The sequence below is a fragment of the Leuciscus leuciscus genome (genome assembly GCF_965113295.1).
Source record: "Leuciscus leuciscus genome assembly, chromosome: 1".
Taxonomy (NCBI): domain Eukaryota; kingdom Metazoa; phylum Chordata; class Actinopteri; order Cypriniformes; family Leuciscidae; genus Leuciscus; species Leuciscus leuciscus.
In genome coordinates, this window is record NC_138725.1 from 83,799,803 (window position 1) to 83,813,720 (window position 13,918).

Here is a 13,918-nt window from a genome sequence, read left to right on the forward strand (position 1 = left end):
GGCCCATTATTTTAAAGTGTAAAACATGTTAACTCCTCACTAATTACTCAAGCGTTACCTTTTCATCCCGCAGGAACTACTAGTGATGTGGCCCATTATTTTAAAGTGTAAAACATGTTAACTCCTCACTAATTACTCAAGCGTTACCTTTTCATCCCGCAGGAACTACTAGTGATGTGGCCCATTATTTTAAAGTGAAAAACATGTTAACTCCTCACTAATTACTCAAGCGTTACCTTTTCATCCCGCAGGAACTACTAGTGATGTGGCCCATTATTTTAAAGTGTAAAACATGTTAACTCCTCACTAATTACTCAAGCGTTACCTTTTCATCCCGCAGGAACTACTAGTGATGTGGCCCATTATTTTAAAGTGAAAAACATGTTAACTCCTTCACTAACAAGTCGCCCTGCAAAAACTATAAAAAACATAAGACAACTGCAGTAACTGGGTTCAACGTTTTTTTTTTATTATTATTAAATGCACTGGAAGATTTAGTGCATTATGCAAAAATACACAACTAGCTGTGCAAGAATAAAGCACTTTCCAAAATATAATATCTAAATTGAACATTCAAAATGAAATACAATTTTGCAAAATTATCAAATCTAGCCAAAACGTTTTTTTTTAATAAAACATTCAACACATTCAAAAAACTGTGCTGATAAACTGCTGAGTACAATGGCTAGATAAAAAAACAAAAAAAAAAGAAAAGCGTTAGTTCACCCACAAATGAAATTTCTGTCAGTAAGTACTCACCCTCATGTTGAACCCCGTAAGACTTCCTTTCATCTTCGGAACACAAGTTAATATTTTTATGATGAAATCTGAGAGCTGGATCACTCTTCTATAGGCTTCCAAAGTGACTGAAACTTGCTTGATCAGAAAAAGTATTAAAGACCTCTTTAAAATAGTCTGCAGTGACTCCAGTGGCTCAACAAACTTAGTGGCTTATACATTTTGTGTGCAAAAATTGACAAAATAACGACTTTATTCCAGTATTCATTCTCTTCGGAATTTGCTTCGAGTTTTAAACTAACTAACTAACCCAGAAGTGTTGTGCAGATATGCTACGTAAAAACACCAGGGAAAAACTCGAAGCAAATTCTGAAGAGAATGAATACTGGAATAAAGTCGTTATTTTGTCGATTTTTGCGAGTCACTGCAGACTATTTTAAAGAGGTCTTTAATACTTTTTCTGATCGAGCAAGTTTCAGTCACTTTGGAAGCCTATAGAAGAGTGATCCAGCTCTCAGATTTCATCATAAAAATATTAACTTGTGTTCCGAAGATGAAAGGAAGTCTCACAGGGTTAAAACAACATTAGGGAGAACAACATTAGGGTGAGTACTTACTGACAGAAATTTCATTTGTGGGTGAACTAACCCTTTAACACAATTACTGGTAGATAATTACCGAACATACCGTACTAGTACTGGCAAAATTTTATTTATTTTTTTTGTAGAATGTCTATAAGCTCTCCATTTTTTTTCTTTTCTTCAATGGCACTGCGGACTGGTTCCTGAGTGCACAGTTGTTTGCAAAGGTCTGCGAAGTCGGACAGCTTCTGCCCTTTTTTAAATGCAGCACGTAGTTGGTTGTACGCTGTGGTGTCACAGGCTTCCAACTCGGCAATGGCAGATGAATCTACGATTGTTTTCCGATCCACGCCACACTTCTTGTATGCCTCTGTTTTAGTAGCTCCTTTGGACAGGTACTTCAGGACCTTTTTGTACCGTCCTATAATCTGTTCTGGTAAAAAAACTGAAAAAGAACAAAAGTGCTAGATTATAGTACATACTTAATAAAAACAATGTCACTCAATAACTTCTTATAACACTAAGATCCATTCATCTTAAAGCTACACTGTGTAGGAATTAATCCCATCTAGCCGTGAAATTGTATATGGCTACCACTTGAATATCACTTTCTAGCCCCTCCCATTCAGAGGGCGTCTTAACTTCTATGGTGGCTGTATTATTCCAAATCTGCCGGCAGTCGTGAGTAATCTCTCTCTCTTGGATTCGTGATGGAGCCACTGAGTAAAAAAAAAAAACGCAAAAGGCAAAGCTTTAATTTCCAGGTAGGTACCTCTTTGTCTAATGTATTTTCAAGATGGATGCAGTCGAATGGTTTCCGATTACTTAATTAGTTGGTTGAAGGGATTACACATTAATGAAGACATAGTTTTTGCAAGAACAAAGTGTTTTTGGCTCAAAATCAACTTAAACTATTACACAGTGTAGCTTTAATAATTTTCTCCACATTACATAATTGTGTAGTTATTCTCAAAGCATATAGGTAGACTCTACATGAGAGTAGCATTTCATACATTACTAAGAATATATTGTATTATTAAACATTTATAAATATAGGAATTTTTGGGGTAAAATAAATAATACATAACAATATAATATAATACTATACAAAATATTAAAATATACTGTTAATTTACTTTTGCGCTACACTATAAAATGTTTTGTATTGAGCCGATGTCCTATTGGTCATATACCCTTTACGTGAACCGGTGTCTGAAGAAAAAAAAAAATCCAATCAAGGCAATAAAATTTAATCGGCTTACTAGAGAGACCCACAAGTATATAATAGGTACAGTGGCCGAGAGAGCTCAACGCGCTGCAAATGAAGAAAACACATGCAAACAGAAAAAAACGCATGCAAACAAAAAAAAAACCTCATGCAAATAGAAAAAAACCCACCAGCGAATAAGAAAACATCTTTATCAGTTTTACAACTCACGTGCGTCCCAATACTCACAACACAACCAAATACGGAAACGCGCTGCAATTACAGAAACGCGCTGCAAAAGTTCACAACAAAACCAAATACAGAAACGCGCTGCAAATAGGACAGAACACAACGGAAATGTTTCCGGGGAACCCAATAAGTGACGGACGGACGGCTCGCGAGCTTTACCAGAGAGACGCGGGCTCTGGCTTTACCTATGCCCTAACGTTACTCTCTTAAAAGTGCAGACGGCAGAGCCCTTGAATTGGGCACTTTGGAGTGAGCGGGGCACTTGTGTGCCATTATGTTGATGAAGGGAGCAATGAAAGACAACGTAATTTCCTCATTATTTTCACCTGGGATGTTCCCATGACAACGCAGCGCGTGTCCATCAGCTGAATAGCTGTTCTTACCAGAAATATAGTATTAATGCTGTTAACACTAAAAAACTGCATAAAAGTTTAATAACACTTCAGATGAGCTGAGTCCCTCTTATTTGGTTTGTTTTATGTTATTTCTTTTTTGTTTTAGTTTATTTTTATTGTTTTGAGTTTTTTCAATCTAGTTTGTTCTCCCTTGTCATGTGAACAGTATAGAAAATATAGAAAAGCGTCTTTACAGATTATTTGCAGGAGGTGTGACTCTTAGTTTATAATACAATAAGATTTATATTGTACATTTTAAGAATGTCATTTTTCTTCTTTGTCAAACGTCTTTATTGTTTTTTGTGATAAGGAAAAAATTCAATAAAGTTGTAAAAAAAAAATCTAGCCTTTATATGATATCTATGGGTACATTTAGTTTAGAGACATGATTAGACACATATTTTTATTTACAGTTATATGCACAAAGCGAAGGTAGACAGTGACATCTGATTGCAATGTGTCATGTAATAAATGTACAAATACGACTACACTCAAAAAAATAATAATTAATGCTGTTAACATAACTGTTGCAAATAAATATACATTTTATACAACAAAGTTTTTAAAATATGTGTTATATCTTTGTGTGAGTCAGTGTCTCAACTTTAAAACTTGCCGTCTCATATTTGGACCTATAGCTACATTCTAACATTTCTTATGAAACTTATTATAACATAACATGACAAAATGTGTTCAATGTAACTGATGTATAGATTAATGTCTTTTCCTCGTTCTTTTTCTCTATCTTTTTATTTATTTATTTATTTTAGTCTTCAGCTCATTGTTCTTTTTAGTATTCTTATGACATTGAACATATCGCAAATACATTTTGTATATTGTATACAAAGTTGTATGTCATAAACGTGTCATCTTTGTATGTTTTGCAAAAAAAATAAAAAAAAAAATAATAAAAGTAGACAGCTTTATATGATATCTATGGCTGTAAGCACGTCCTAGCCGTCCGTCCGTCACTTATTGGGTTCCCCGGAAACATTTCCGTTGTGTTCTGTTCTATTTGCAGCGCGTTTCTGTATTTGGTTTTGTTGTGAACTTTTGCAGCGCGTTTCTGTATTTGGTTGTGTTGTGAGTATTGGGACGCACGTGAGTTGTAAAACTGATGAAGATGTTTTCTTATTCGCTGGTGTTTTTTTTTTCTATTTGCATGTGTTTTTTTCTATTTGCATGTGTTTTTTTCTGTTTGCATGCGTTTTTTTCTGTTTGCATGTGTTTTCTTCATTTGCAGCGCGTTGAGCTCTCTCGGCCACTGTAAATAGGCGCCTAGAGAACATGTCATCGTATTTTCGTCTCTGGGGCATTGTTTTGTTTGATTTACAATCACCTGAAAAAGGTAAGAACAATTATGGCAAGTGATAAGCGTTTCAAGAAGTGTGTGGATCCGTGTCTTCAATATTGACATCAGAGGACACACACAACTTGTGCAAACTTTTTTTTCCCCTTGAGAAAACTTTGCTCTCGTTTGAACTCTTCTCAAGGGAAGAGGGGCAGACATCTGTGCCAGGCTATTCAGGTCCTGCTAGCATTGCAGCAGCTAGTAACATAGGCAGTGCAGGTTCCCTTTTGAAAGGGAACGTCTTGGTTACAATGGCAACCTCTGTTCCCTGAGACTGTGTCGTTAGCCATGCCTAGGATGCCTGCTGGACAGTCCCTTAAGACGAAAGAGGATGACATGTTCTCTAGGTATCCCTTTAAAGGAGAACTCCGGTCAATTTTAACATTGAGCTCATTTTTTTGTACATTTGGAGTGCTGTCAATACAGAGAACAACGACAAAAATCGGTGTTGCCTACACCGAGTTATTCTATTTTTAAAATTTGCACCCTATTGACTTCAATGGGGCAAGTAGTAAGCCTGCTTTTTAGCCTCTTAACATCCTTTAAGTGTCATTACAAGTGCACAGAAAATGTGAGTGAGTCCTTCCGAGTGAACACGGGTGGATCTGACTGCAGTAGATGTTAGAGATATTAATAAAAATGAAGTTAATTCAGCCAGCGCTCATACCTTTGTTTACATCCTGTTTTCGGTGGAAGGCCATAGTAATCGATTGTCGAGTTCACGCGCATAGGTTTAGTACCTATGATCACGCGCGTGAACTCGACAATCGATTACTATGGCCTTCCACCGAAAACAGGATGTAAACAAAGGTATGAGCGCTGGCTGAATTAGCTTCATTTTTATTAATATCTCTAACATCTACTGCAGTCAGATCCACTCGTGTTCACTCGGAAGGAATCACTCACATTTTCTGTGCACTTGTAATGACACTTAAAGGATGTTAAGAGGCTAAAAAGCAGGCTTACTACTTGCCCCATTGAAGTCAATAGGGTGCAAATTTTAAAAATAGAATAACTCGGTGTAGGCAACACCGATTTTTGTCGTTGTTCTCTGTATTGACAGCACTCCAAATGTACAAAAAAATGAGCTCAATGTTAAAATTGACCGGAGTTCTCCTTTAATACTTCTGAGTAGTGTTGCACAAAACGTCACAATACCTAAATTTATCAGTATCGATACTTAAAAAAAAACGCCTTTTGACGTCTGTGTTTTTTTTTCCTGACGCACGCAGCAAAGAAGCTGCAGCTGTCAGTGTGACGAGCACTACAGCGAGATAGCTGCATAGGACCAAAAGTGACACTGCTGCTGGTCCACGTCTAAAAGATCACGCGAGGAGTGAAATATGGAAGTACTTTGCCTATTTTGCGTCGATGTGTGACAGTCAGAGGCAGGAGGTGTGTGCAGCTGTTTACATTAGTGCTTAAGTTCCACTGCCGGGCTCAGACCTGAAGCGCGTGCACACGTATTTCACACAGCATGCGATTGCGACTTCAATTCTCTTTCACGCTTATTAGGAATGAATAAACAAAATTCTAGATAAAATGTACATCCTAGCGAGTATTCACGTAAACACGTCGGGTAAAAACAAACCGTTTGTAGCGACCGATTACCATCTTGTCACAAGGTGTTGAGAGGGAAGACTTTCCTTTTTCAGCAATACACTACCATTTAACAGTAGCATTCAAAAAAATAAATTAAGTACTGTTTATTTTATTTGTCTCATAGTATTTGTAATATTGTTTGTAATTAGCTTTTTGCTCATTTTTAATAGCAAAGATAAAAATGTAATTAAATATCTAGCTCTATTATAATTATAAAATTACATTTAAAAATAATAACTCCTTTCATAAAATAATATTTCGGTTATGATTTGATAATGAACTGTTCAGAATTGTGAAAGGTTAGAAAATGTTAACATGATTGATAATAATGTAAATGTTGCAAACATCTTTGTAAGGACACACTGGCATGTAATTATTTTATAAAGGGAAAGGAATTGTCAAAAAGCATGGCAGGAACAGATAAAAAAATAATAATAAATTGATTTATAAAACAATGAATTGTAAGTAATTGTAAATTAAAATAAAAAAAGTTAAAAAAAATGTCATGGTATTGATTCAGTATCGGTATCAAGATATTTTAGTGTGGTATCGTATTGAAGTCATAATTTTGGTATCGTGACAAACTTTAATAAGTATAAATGTATAATTTATACAGTGAAGTCTGTTTTGTTTTTTGTCATATTTGTTAATTTAATTACTTTCTTCAATGTTACTGTTAAATACAACCACTGTAGCTAAAAAAATAAAGCACTGTTAATTTCATTTGTATATTAAGTTGTGTATGTAATGTGTATCTTTGATCTTAATATTTAATAATAAAGAAAATGACAAATATTTTATATCTTCGCCACTGTCTGCCATTCTTTTTTATTTAATATTTTGTTACCTAAGGCTTTGTTTTTAAAATATGGACATTGGTTAGGCTGCTCAGTCGAAAAATATTAAAACCAACATGAAAAAGAATCGTGATAAAATCGTTAATCGTGATTTTTTTGAAAAAAATCTTGATATGATATTTTTGCCATATTGCCCACCCGTATTCACCATACATTGATGCAAAGTGAGTTTCCTGCTCTCAGGGAACAAAGATTACAGTCGTAACCTAGACATTATCAACATCTACAGTACAGTAAGAGATAACCAAACTTGAGTTTTTGGAATGGAAGTAAAACAAGCACAAAGTGCACATTAATCTAAAAATAATGTTGAAAGGTAATTGAACATACCTCTTTTGCCTTTTGCACATTTTTGTGATTTCATTCCCTTCTTGTACTTCTTAGGCTTATGAGGTGTGGAAGAAGAGTCGGAGGAAGATGAGGACTGGAAGGAACTTGAAGAAGAGTCATCTCTTTTGGTCTTCTTGCTTCCCTTTCTGTATTTTTTCTTTTCTGCTCGCACATTGTCCTCATCAGAAGAATCTGTGATCTCAATAGACCTTTTTGGCGCTTTTGTTTCTTTAGTTGAAAGTGCTGTAAAAAAGAAGAGTCATTTAAGCCCCTAATACAAAGATTCTAGATAAAGTTACCCGGGTTTGTTATATTTTGGTTCATTCGCACTTCCAGTGAATTTCCATAATCAGAGAGTGCATTCACACACAACCCGTAAAAATTCGGTGAATACACTTGACCTCGATGTGACATGTAATAGGTTAGGGTTAGGGTTACAAAATTAAAATTATGTGAGTAATTACTCACACTCATGTTGTTCTAACCCTGTTTTTTTTTTTTTTTTACCTTTATTTAACCAGGAAAAGTTCCTTTTTTTAGGTAAGACTTCCGTTCATCTTCGGAACATTATTTAAGATATTTATGATATAATCAGAGGGCTGTATATTTTTGTTTGTTTGTTTTTGCATGCTTGTGAAATTTTTATCTCTGATTTGATCACAAACTGGCGCATTACAAACCATTTACACTAGCTAGCGAACAATCCTGGCTTCAGCGTCATTTTACGACACTCTGATGATTATGGCTTTTTTGTTCACACAGCGCACGTTCCAGGACTTAAAGCAATGTTACTATGTTGTATGTTGATTCCGGCATCAATCCCGGGTTGTGTTTGTGTTCATACAGAAGGTGTACTGGCAATTTCACAGGATTAATGGGGGTTACACAGGGCTCTAAAGCCACGTGTAAGGGGCTTTAGGCCACGTCCACACGAAACCGGAGCGTTCCCTATCCAATATTTTTTTTCTCGTTCTAAAAAAAAATCTGTAAACACTGCGCCATCTCAAGAAATATCTGCGTCCACACAGAACCACTAGGGATAGACAACTCCGGTCCTCGAGGGCCACTGTCCTGTAGAGTTTAGCTCCAACCCTAATTAAACACACCTGAACAACAAGGCAATCAGTGATTTCAGGATTACTAGATAGATACAGGCAGGTGAGTTGTTATCAGGGCTGAAGCTAAACTCTGCAGGACAGTGGCCCTCGAGGACCGGAGTTGTCTAAACCGACTGAAAGTGATGTAGTATATATGCCAGACCAGTATGGGCCACTGTAATTCTGCCACAGAGATACATTATACACAGAGAAGAAGCGTATGGTGTTGTATATTATCGCTTGTTGCTCACCATAGTTGCATAGAAGCAAAAGATTTTGCTGTAGTGAAGCTAATAGCCAATGTTTGCCAAAAATGTCTAATAATGTAGACAAATTGTAGACAAATACAAATATCTAACAATCTAAAACAGTTCTTACCATTGGTTAAACTGCTCCTTAGAAAATCCCTCTCATTTTCCACGTCTTTGCACTTTTCTTCGAGGAAATCAACTTTAGATTTCAAAAACGAGATTTCGTCTTTTAATTTATTGATGGTGACCTGTTGGGTCGGTGCTTGTGCTGGAATATAAAACAAACAAATAATCTGTCAAAAAAAAATAGAATGTGTCATCTCTTCCACAAGAAACATATATTTTATAAAAACAAAAGGCTAGAGTTCAAATAAATTTTATCCAAGTTGATAGCTTAATAGCTTTAATCGGTCGCTACAAATATAATTATTATTTACTAAATATAATTATTATTATAGTATAATAATAATTATTATAAGGATGATTTGTTTTTGTTTTATCTGACAGCTGTTGTTATTATATTCATTCGTAATATGTGTGTGTGTGTAATGTGTGTGTGTATATATATATATATATATATATATATATATATATATATATAATTGATATAGTACACACACACACACACACACACACACACACACACACACACACACACACACACACACAAATGTGTGCAAATTGCAAAATGTTTTTTTATTAAAAAGCACAATTAACTAGTCATTAACTTTAGCTTTTTTTACCGATATTCAGTTAGGACACCAGGTGAGAAAGTAAAATCATGCTTTTGTAATAAACATTTCTGACAAATTTGTGTTGAGGGAACTGAATATGCAATTATGCTTTTAATATTATTAATGATAACTATACAATTTGAAAATTACATCTTGAAATGACTTAAACGTTTCCCATGTACCATAATGTAACTAGCTTGCTAGCAAATTGTCAACGGCTGCTTAATTGTAACCCAATAATGTTAATGATTAGTTTAAGATTGGATTACAGCAAGGTTCTCTACTCTGGCCCTTGAGATCCACTTTTAAGTGCCTTAATCAAACACACCTGCACAAGCTAATCAATATCATTAAGAATTCTAATAAATAAAGGTGAGACTGATCAGAGTTTGAGCTAAACTGCAGGACCGTGGATCACGAGGGCCACAGTCGAGAACCATGGATTGCACTACTACTAACATCAAAGAAACATAAATTACACATAAATGACACAACATTACCGGTTTCTTCATTGTCATCCGCAATTAAAGGTATAGCGGAGGATGTTTTACTTCCTGGTGGGTAGTCTAAACTATTGGTCCTCCTAATTGTCAATCATTCTGGTGAATCAATCAAACTTTTCAAAAAGTGGAGAGGGCGGGTCTTATCTAAAATTTGGAAAGATCCTCCGCTATACCTTTAAGCGGTGAGGTGCAGCTCTCTTGCGCACAGTTTTGCGCTCTGGTTCGGTCGCCATGCTGCTGTCTTCTGATTGATCGGATTCACTAATATAGCGAAGCGTCAATGCAACATTGCATTGGCCTCCGTCTCTGCACGTGAATTCAACTGATGGACACGATTCTTCGCGTATATTGTCCCAATAGGATATGTAGTGGATCGTAGGCATCAATCCACTCAATTGTAAGCCTTCCAAAACTTTAACTATGTTTTTTGTTTTAAAATGTTCTCCTTTCAATTTAATCATTGTCAACCTGTGACCTTTTGATCTGAGTCAGGTGATCCATCCAATTGAACCTATGAATTGAACCAGGACAATGGTAAAACTACTTTAATTAAATACAATAAGTATATATTTTTTTTAAAATTGTTTTTACAAATAATCAAATTATTACTTAATGTGTTTTGGTGCAATTTTAAAACAGATTTATTTCTATTTTATGAAGAAAAATAATTAAAAAGGACATAAACATTATCAACTAATTTGCGCTTATTAGTTTATTTATTTTGAATATTTTTTTTTTATATAACCTGAAAACTGGGTGTAGTACGTTAAATGTGCAGTGTGACATTTTTAGCGGCATCTAGTGTTGACATTTGCGAATTGCAAGAAGCAGTTACGACGGCCGCTCTTTATATTTTTCCAACTGGAATGAGAAGCTACGGTGGCCGACTGAGTTTGCGTCAGCAGTAAAGCATAGAAACATAGGAATACAAGCAATACAAACATAACGGTTGATTAAGTAAGGTCTTTATACACCACTAAAAACATAGTTATGGATCTTATATTGCATTTCTGTCAATAGATCCTCATAAATATCACACATTTCTCATTGATGTAGAAAATAATTGAGACAGTAGGCTATGCTACTTCCGAAGTTCAGAGGTCAAGTCAAACGCGCTAAATAATGCTATCACACCCTTCGGTTTAGAGTTGGCAGGTGGTTACATGTTACCATGGGACTTTCGATGAAAATTCTCTCTCTCTGTAACCGCAGGGATAGAAAAGGGACTAAAAAAATGATCGATTTTTTGCAAAAACATAATCTAATGAAATCGAGAATGAAATGTAACCTCTGTAAAAAATCCATGAAACTACAGAAGACTCATACACGCGATGGATACCAGTGGTAAAAAAAACACTATTTAATATTAATAATTAAAAAAACTCCAATACTAATGTTGAATGTTGATGATTTTAGGGTATGTCGCCGAAGATCTCATAGAAAAATAACAAAGAGTTGCAGAGCTGGATCGATATTCGAAAACAGCAGGACCAGTTTACAAAGCTGGATGACTTTTGTTTACCGGTATCATACAGTATTGTACCTTTTTTTTATCACATATTTTGATAATCATCATAAATTTGGTATTATTTGAAAGCTTACAAACTCAAAAAGTAGGTTATCTTGTGAAAAACATTTTGAAATAGGACGTTGCGTTACCATGGTAATGGTACTTTAAATTCTAAAATGTCTCGAGGTTCCATATAGCGACTATTTTGTGATAGAAGTGAAATTTATAACAATTTATTATTTGTTACTTGTTTAGATATATGGCTTTGATTTTATAGTAAAACAACGCATAATTTATAGTAACATACATATATATCCTATATTATATAGGCCTATAAAATATTTTTAGTACAGTATATTTGATTAACTGTACATTTATAATTCATATCTTTTCTCGTACATTATTTTTTTCAATAATCTGCTGGGTATCTTTCTTTAAAACAAGACCAAACATAAGTCTTATATATTATTCTAAAGCATTTTTGCATTCTCATTGCAGCCATTTAAGTTTGGATTGTGCATTTTCATGTATATTCTAAAAAAGATGGGTGACAGTTTTAAAAGATTAAATATTCACACAATATTACGTATTTCTCATTATATTATGACCTAATTCATGTTTTTCTCCAACTTTATTGTTGTAATATGACATTATTCACATAAGTTTCACATTATCATCTTCAAAATAAGTCATCACATTGATTCAACTTTATTCTCATATCAAGACTAAAATACCCTGACATATTGGCAGACTGAATCATTTAACTTGTGGCTAATGTTTTCGCAAAGATGATGCAAACATCCTTGTGATACTGTAATGACCAATATTTAATGACTGAATCTTTCTGTGAACACATTTTCTCTCTGGTTAACAGATATGGTCAAGGACTGAGATTACGACAGGTGGATATGATCCAGGACGGGATAGCTGGAAGCTCAGCAACACTGAGCAAAATGACTAAGAAGCTAAGAATGGTCTGTGGAAAAGCCTTGAGAAAGTACAAAAGAAAGACAGGACAGGTTGTGGGGGGAAGGACCGAATTTGTCGTCATTGATGAAAGCAGTTTCCGTCACAAAAGAAAGGTATAATATCTACATGTATTTCTAAGGCTATAATATATAATGGCTCTTGTTACTTTCAAATCAAATCACAAAATAAATTGATTTTTGAAAGGGTAAAACAAAGCAAGGAGCATCATGATTGGAGCAACATGCTTTGGCATAAACATTTTGCTCAAAAACTACATAAACTCTTAAGTCCTTGCCCAGTTAGTTTTGCTTTATCAAAAGTTACATTATCTATTCTAGATTTTTTATTTTTATTGAATAAAAGTTTGGACACTATAAAAATATGGACACTGATGACAAACTAAATATAAAAAAAAAAAAACAAAGACAAAGGTGTAATGTTACAACACCTCTCACAGGCAAGAGAAAGCAAGAAACTTGAATGTTATTTATTTATTTATTTTTTAGTATGGACGAGGAAGAACTGGTGGAACATGGAGAAGAAAAAAGTGGGTCTTTGGTATCCTGGCCATTAAGGGTGATAGAAGACGACCAATATTGAGGCTAGTTGAAAGGCGCTCAAGAGATCACCTGATTCCAGTTATAACCAGACATGTTCGCCAAGGATCAACCATTTTGAGTGACGAATGGAGACCTTACAGGAGAGCTTTGACCACACTTGGCTACACTCACTACAGCGTGAATCATAGCAGGTGGTTTGTAGACCCAATTCATGGAGGCCACACCCAAAATCTAGAAAGAGCATGGTCAACATATAAATCCCAGATTTGGAGGTTGAGAGGCAATAGGACAGAAAAGCTGTTAAAGGAACACTTGACCTGCATTGAGTGGACTTACTGGCTTGGACACAACCACAGGGATGGTCCTCTAGGACGTTTGTTAAAAGATATTAGAAGTTTATACAGAGTTTAATTTTTTGAAGTAAAAAATAAATAGCTTGTGTGGTTGGTGTCATGTCTCTGAAATGACTGTGGCAAAACTGTGCCAAATTTTAAGTTTATTTCATATATCAAATTTTACACAGTGCTTTATTCTTCCATGCCCAGTTGTGCATTTTTGCAATACGTAGAATTTTCTTTTGTGATCTTGTGGAAATGTTTTACTGCTTTGCTTATAATAAATTTTTAAAAACTGCTTGAGTAATTAATGAGAAGTTAACATGTTTTTCACTTTAAAATAATGGGCCACATCACTAGTAGTTCCTGCGGGATGAAAAGGTAACGCTTGAGTAATTAGTGAGGAGTTAACATGTTTTTCACTTTAAAATAATGGGCCACATCACTAGTAGTTCCTGCGGGATGAAAAGGTAACGCTTGAGTAATTAGTGAGGAGTTAACATGTTTTACACTTTAAAATAATGGGCCACATCACTAGTAGTTCCTGCGGGATGAAAAGGTAACGCTTGAGTAATTAGTGAGGAGTTAACATGTTTTTCACTTTAAAATAATGGGCCACATCACTAGTAGTTCCTGCGGGATGAAAAGG

At 35.0% G+C, this 13,918-nt stretch overlaps 1 protein-coding gene and 1 long non-coding RNA gene across 2 annotated transcripts; one reads left to right on the forward strand and one right to left on the reverse strand.

Annotated features, from left to right (window-relative positions):
* Positions 1–535: 535 nt before the first annotated feature.
* On the reverse strand, positions 536–10,128 carry LOC309477032 (uncharacterized protein; the record flags this gene model as incomplete). The annotated part of the gene is made up of 4 exons (XM_082140171.1): positions 536–1,764; positions 7,311–7,553; positions 8,786–8,951; positions 10,069–10,128. The coding sequence occupies 4 exons, from the start codon at positions 10,126–10,128 to the stop codon at positions 1,451–1,453; spliced, it is 783 nt and encodes a 260-aa protein (XP_081996297.1). The 3' UTR covers positions 536–1,450.
* Positions 10,129–10,858: 730 nt separating this feature from the next.
* Positions 10,859–13,567, forward strand: LOC309480909. The gene is made up of 4 exons (XR_014199807.1): positions 10,859–11,239; positions 11,312–11,419; positions 12,280–12,487; positions 12,881–13,567. It is a non-coding gene; the product is annotated as an uncharacterized lncRNA (long non-coding RNA).
* The last annotated feature ends 351 nt before the right edge of the window (positions 13,568–13,918 follow it).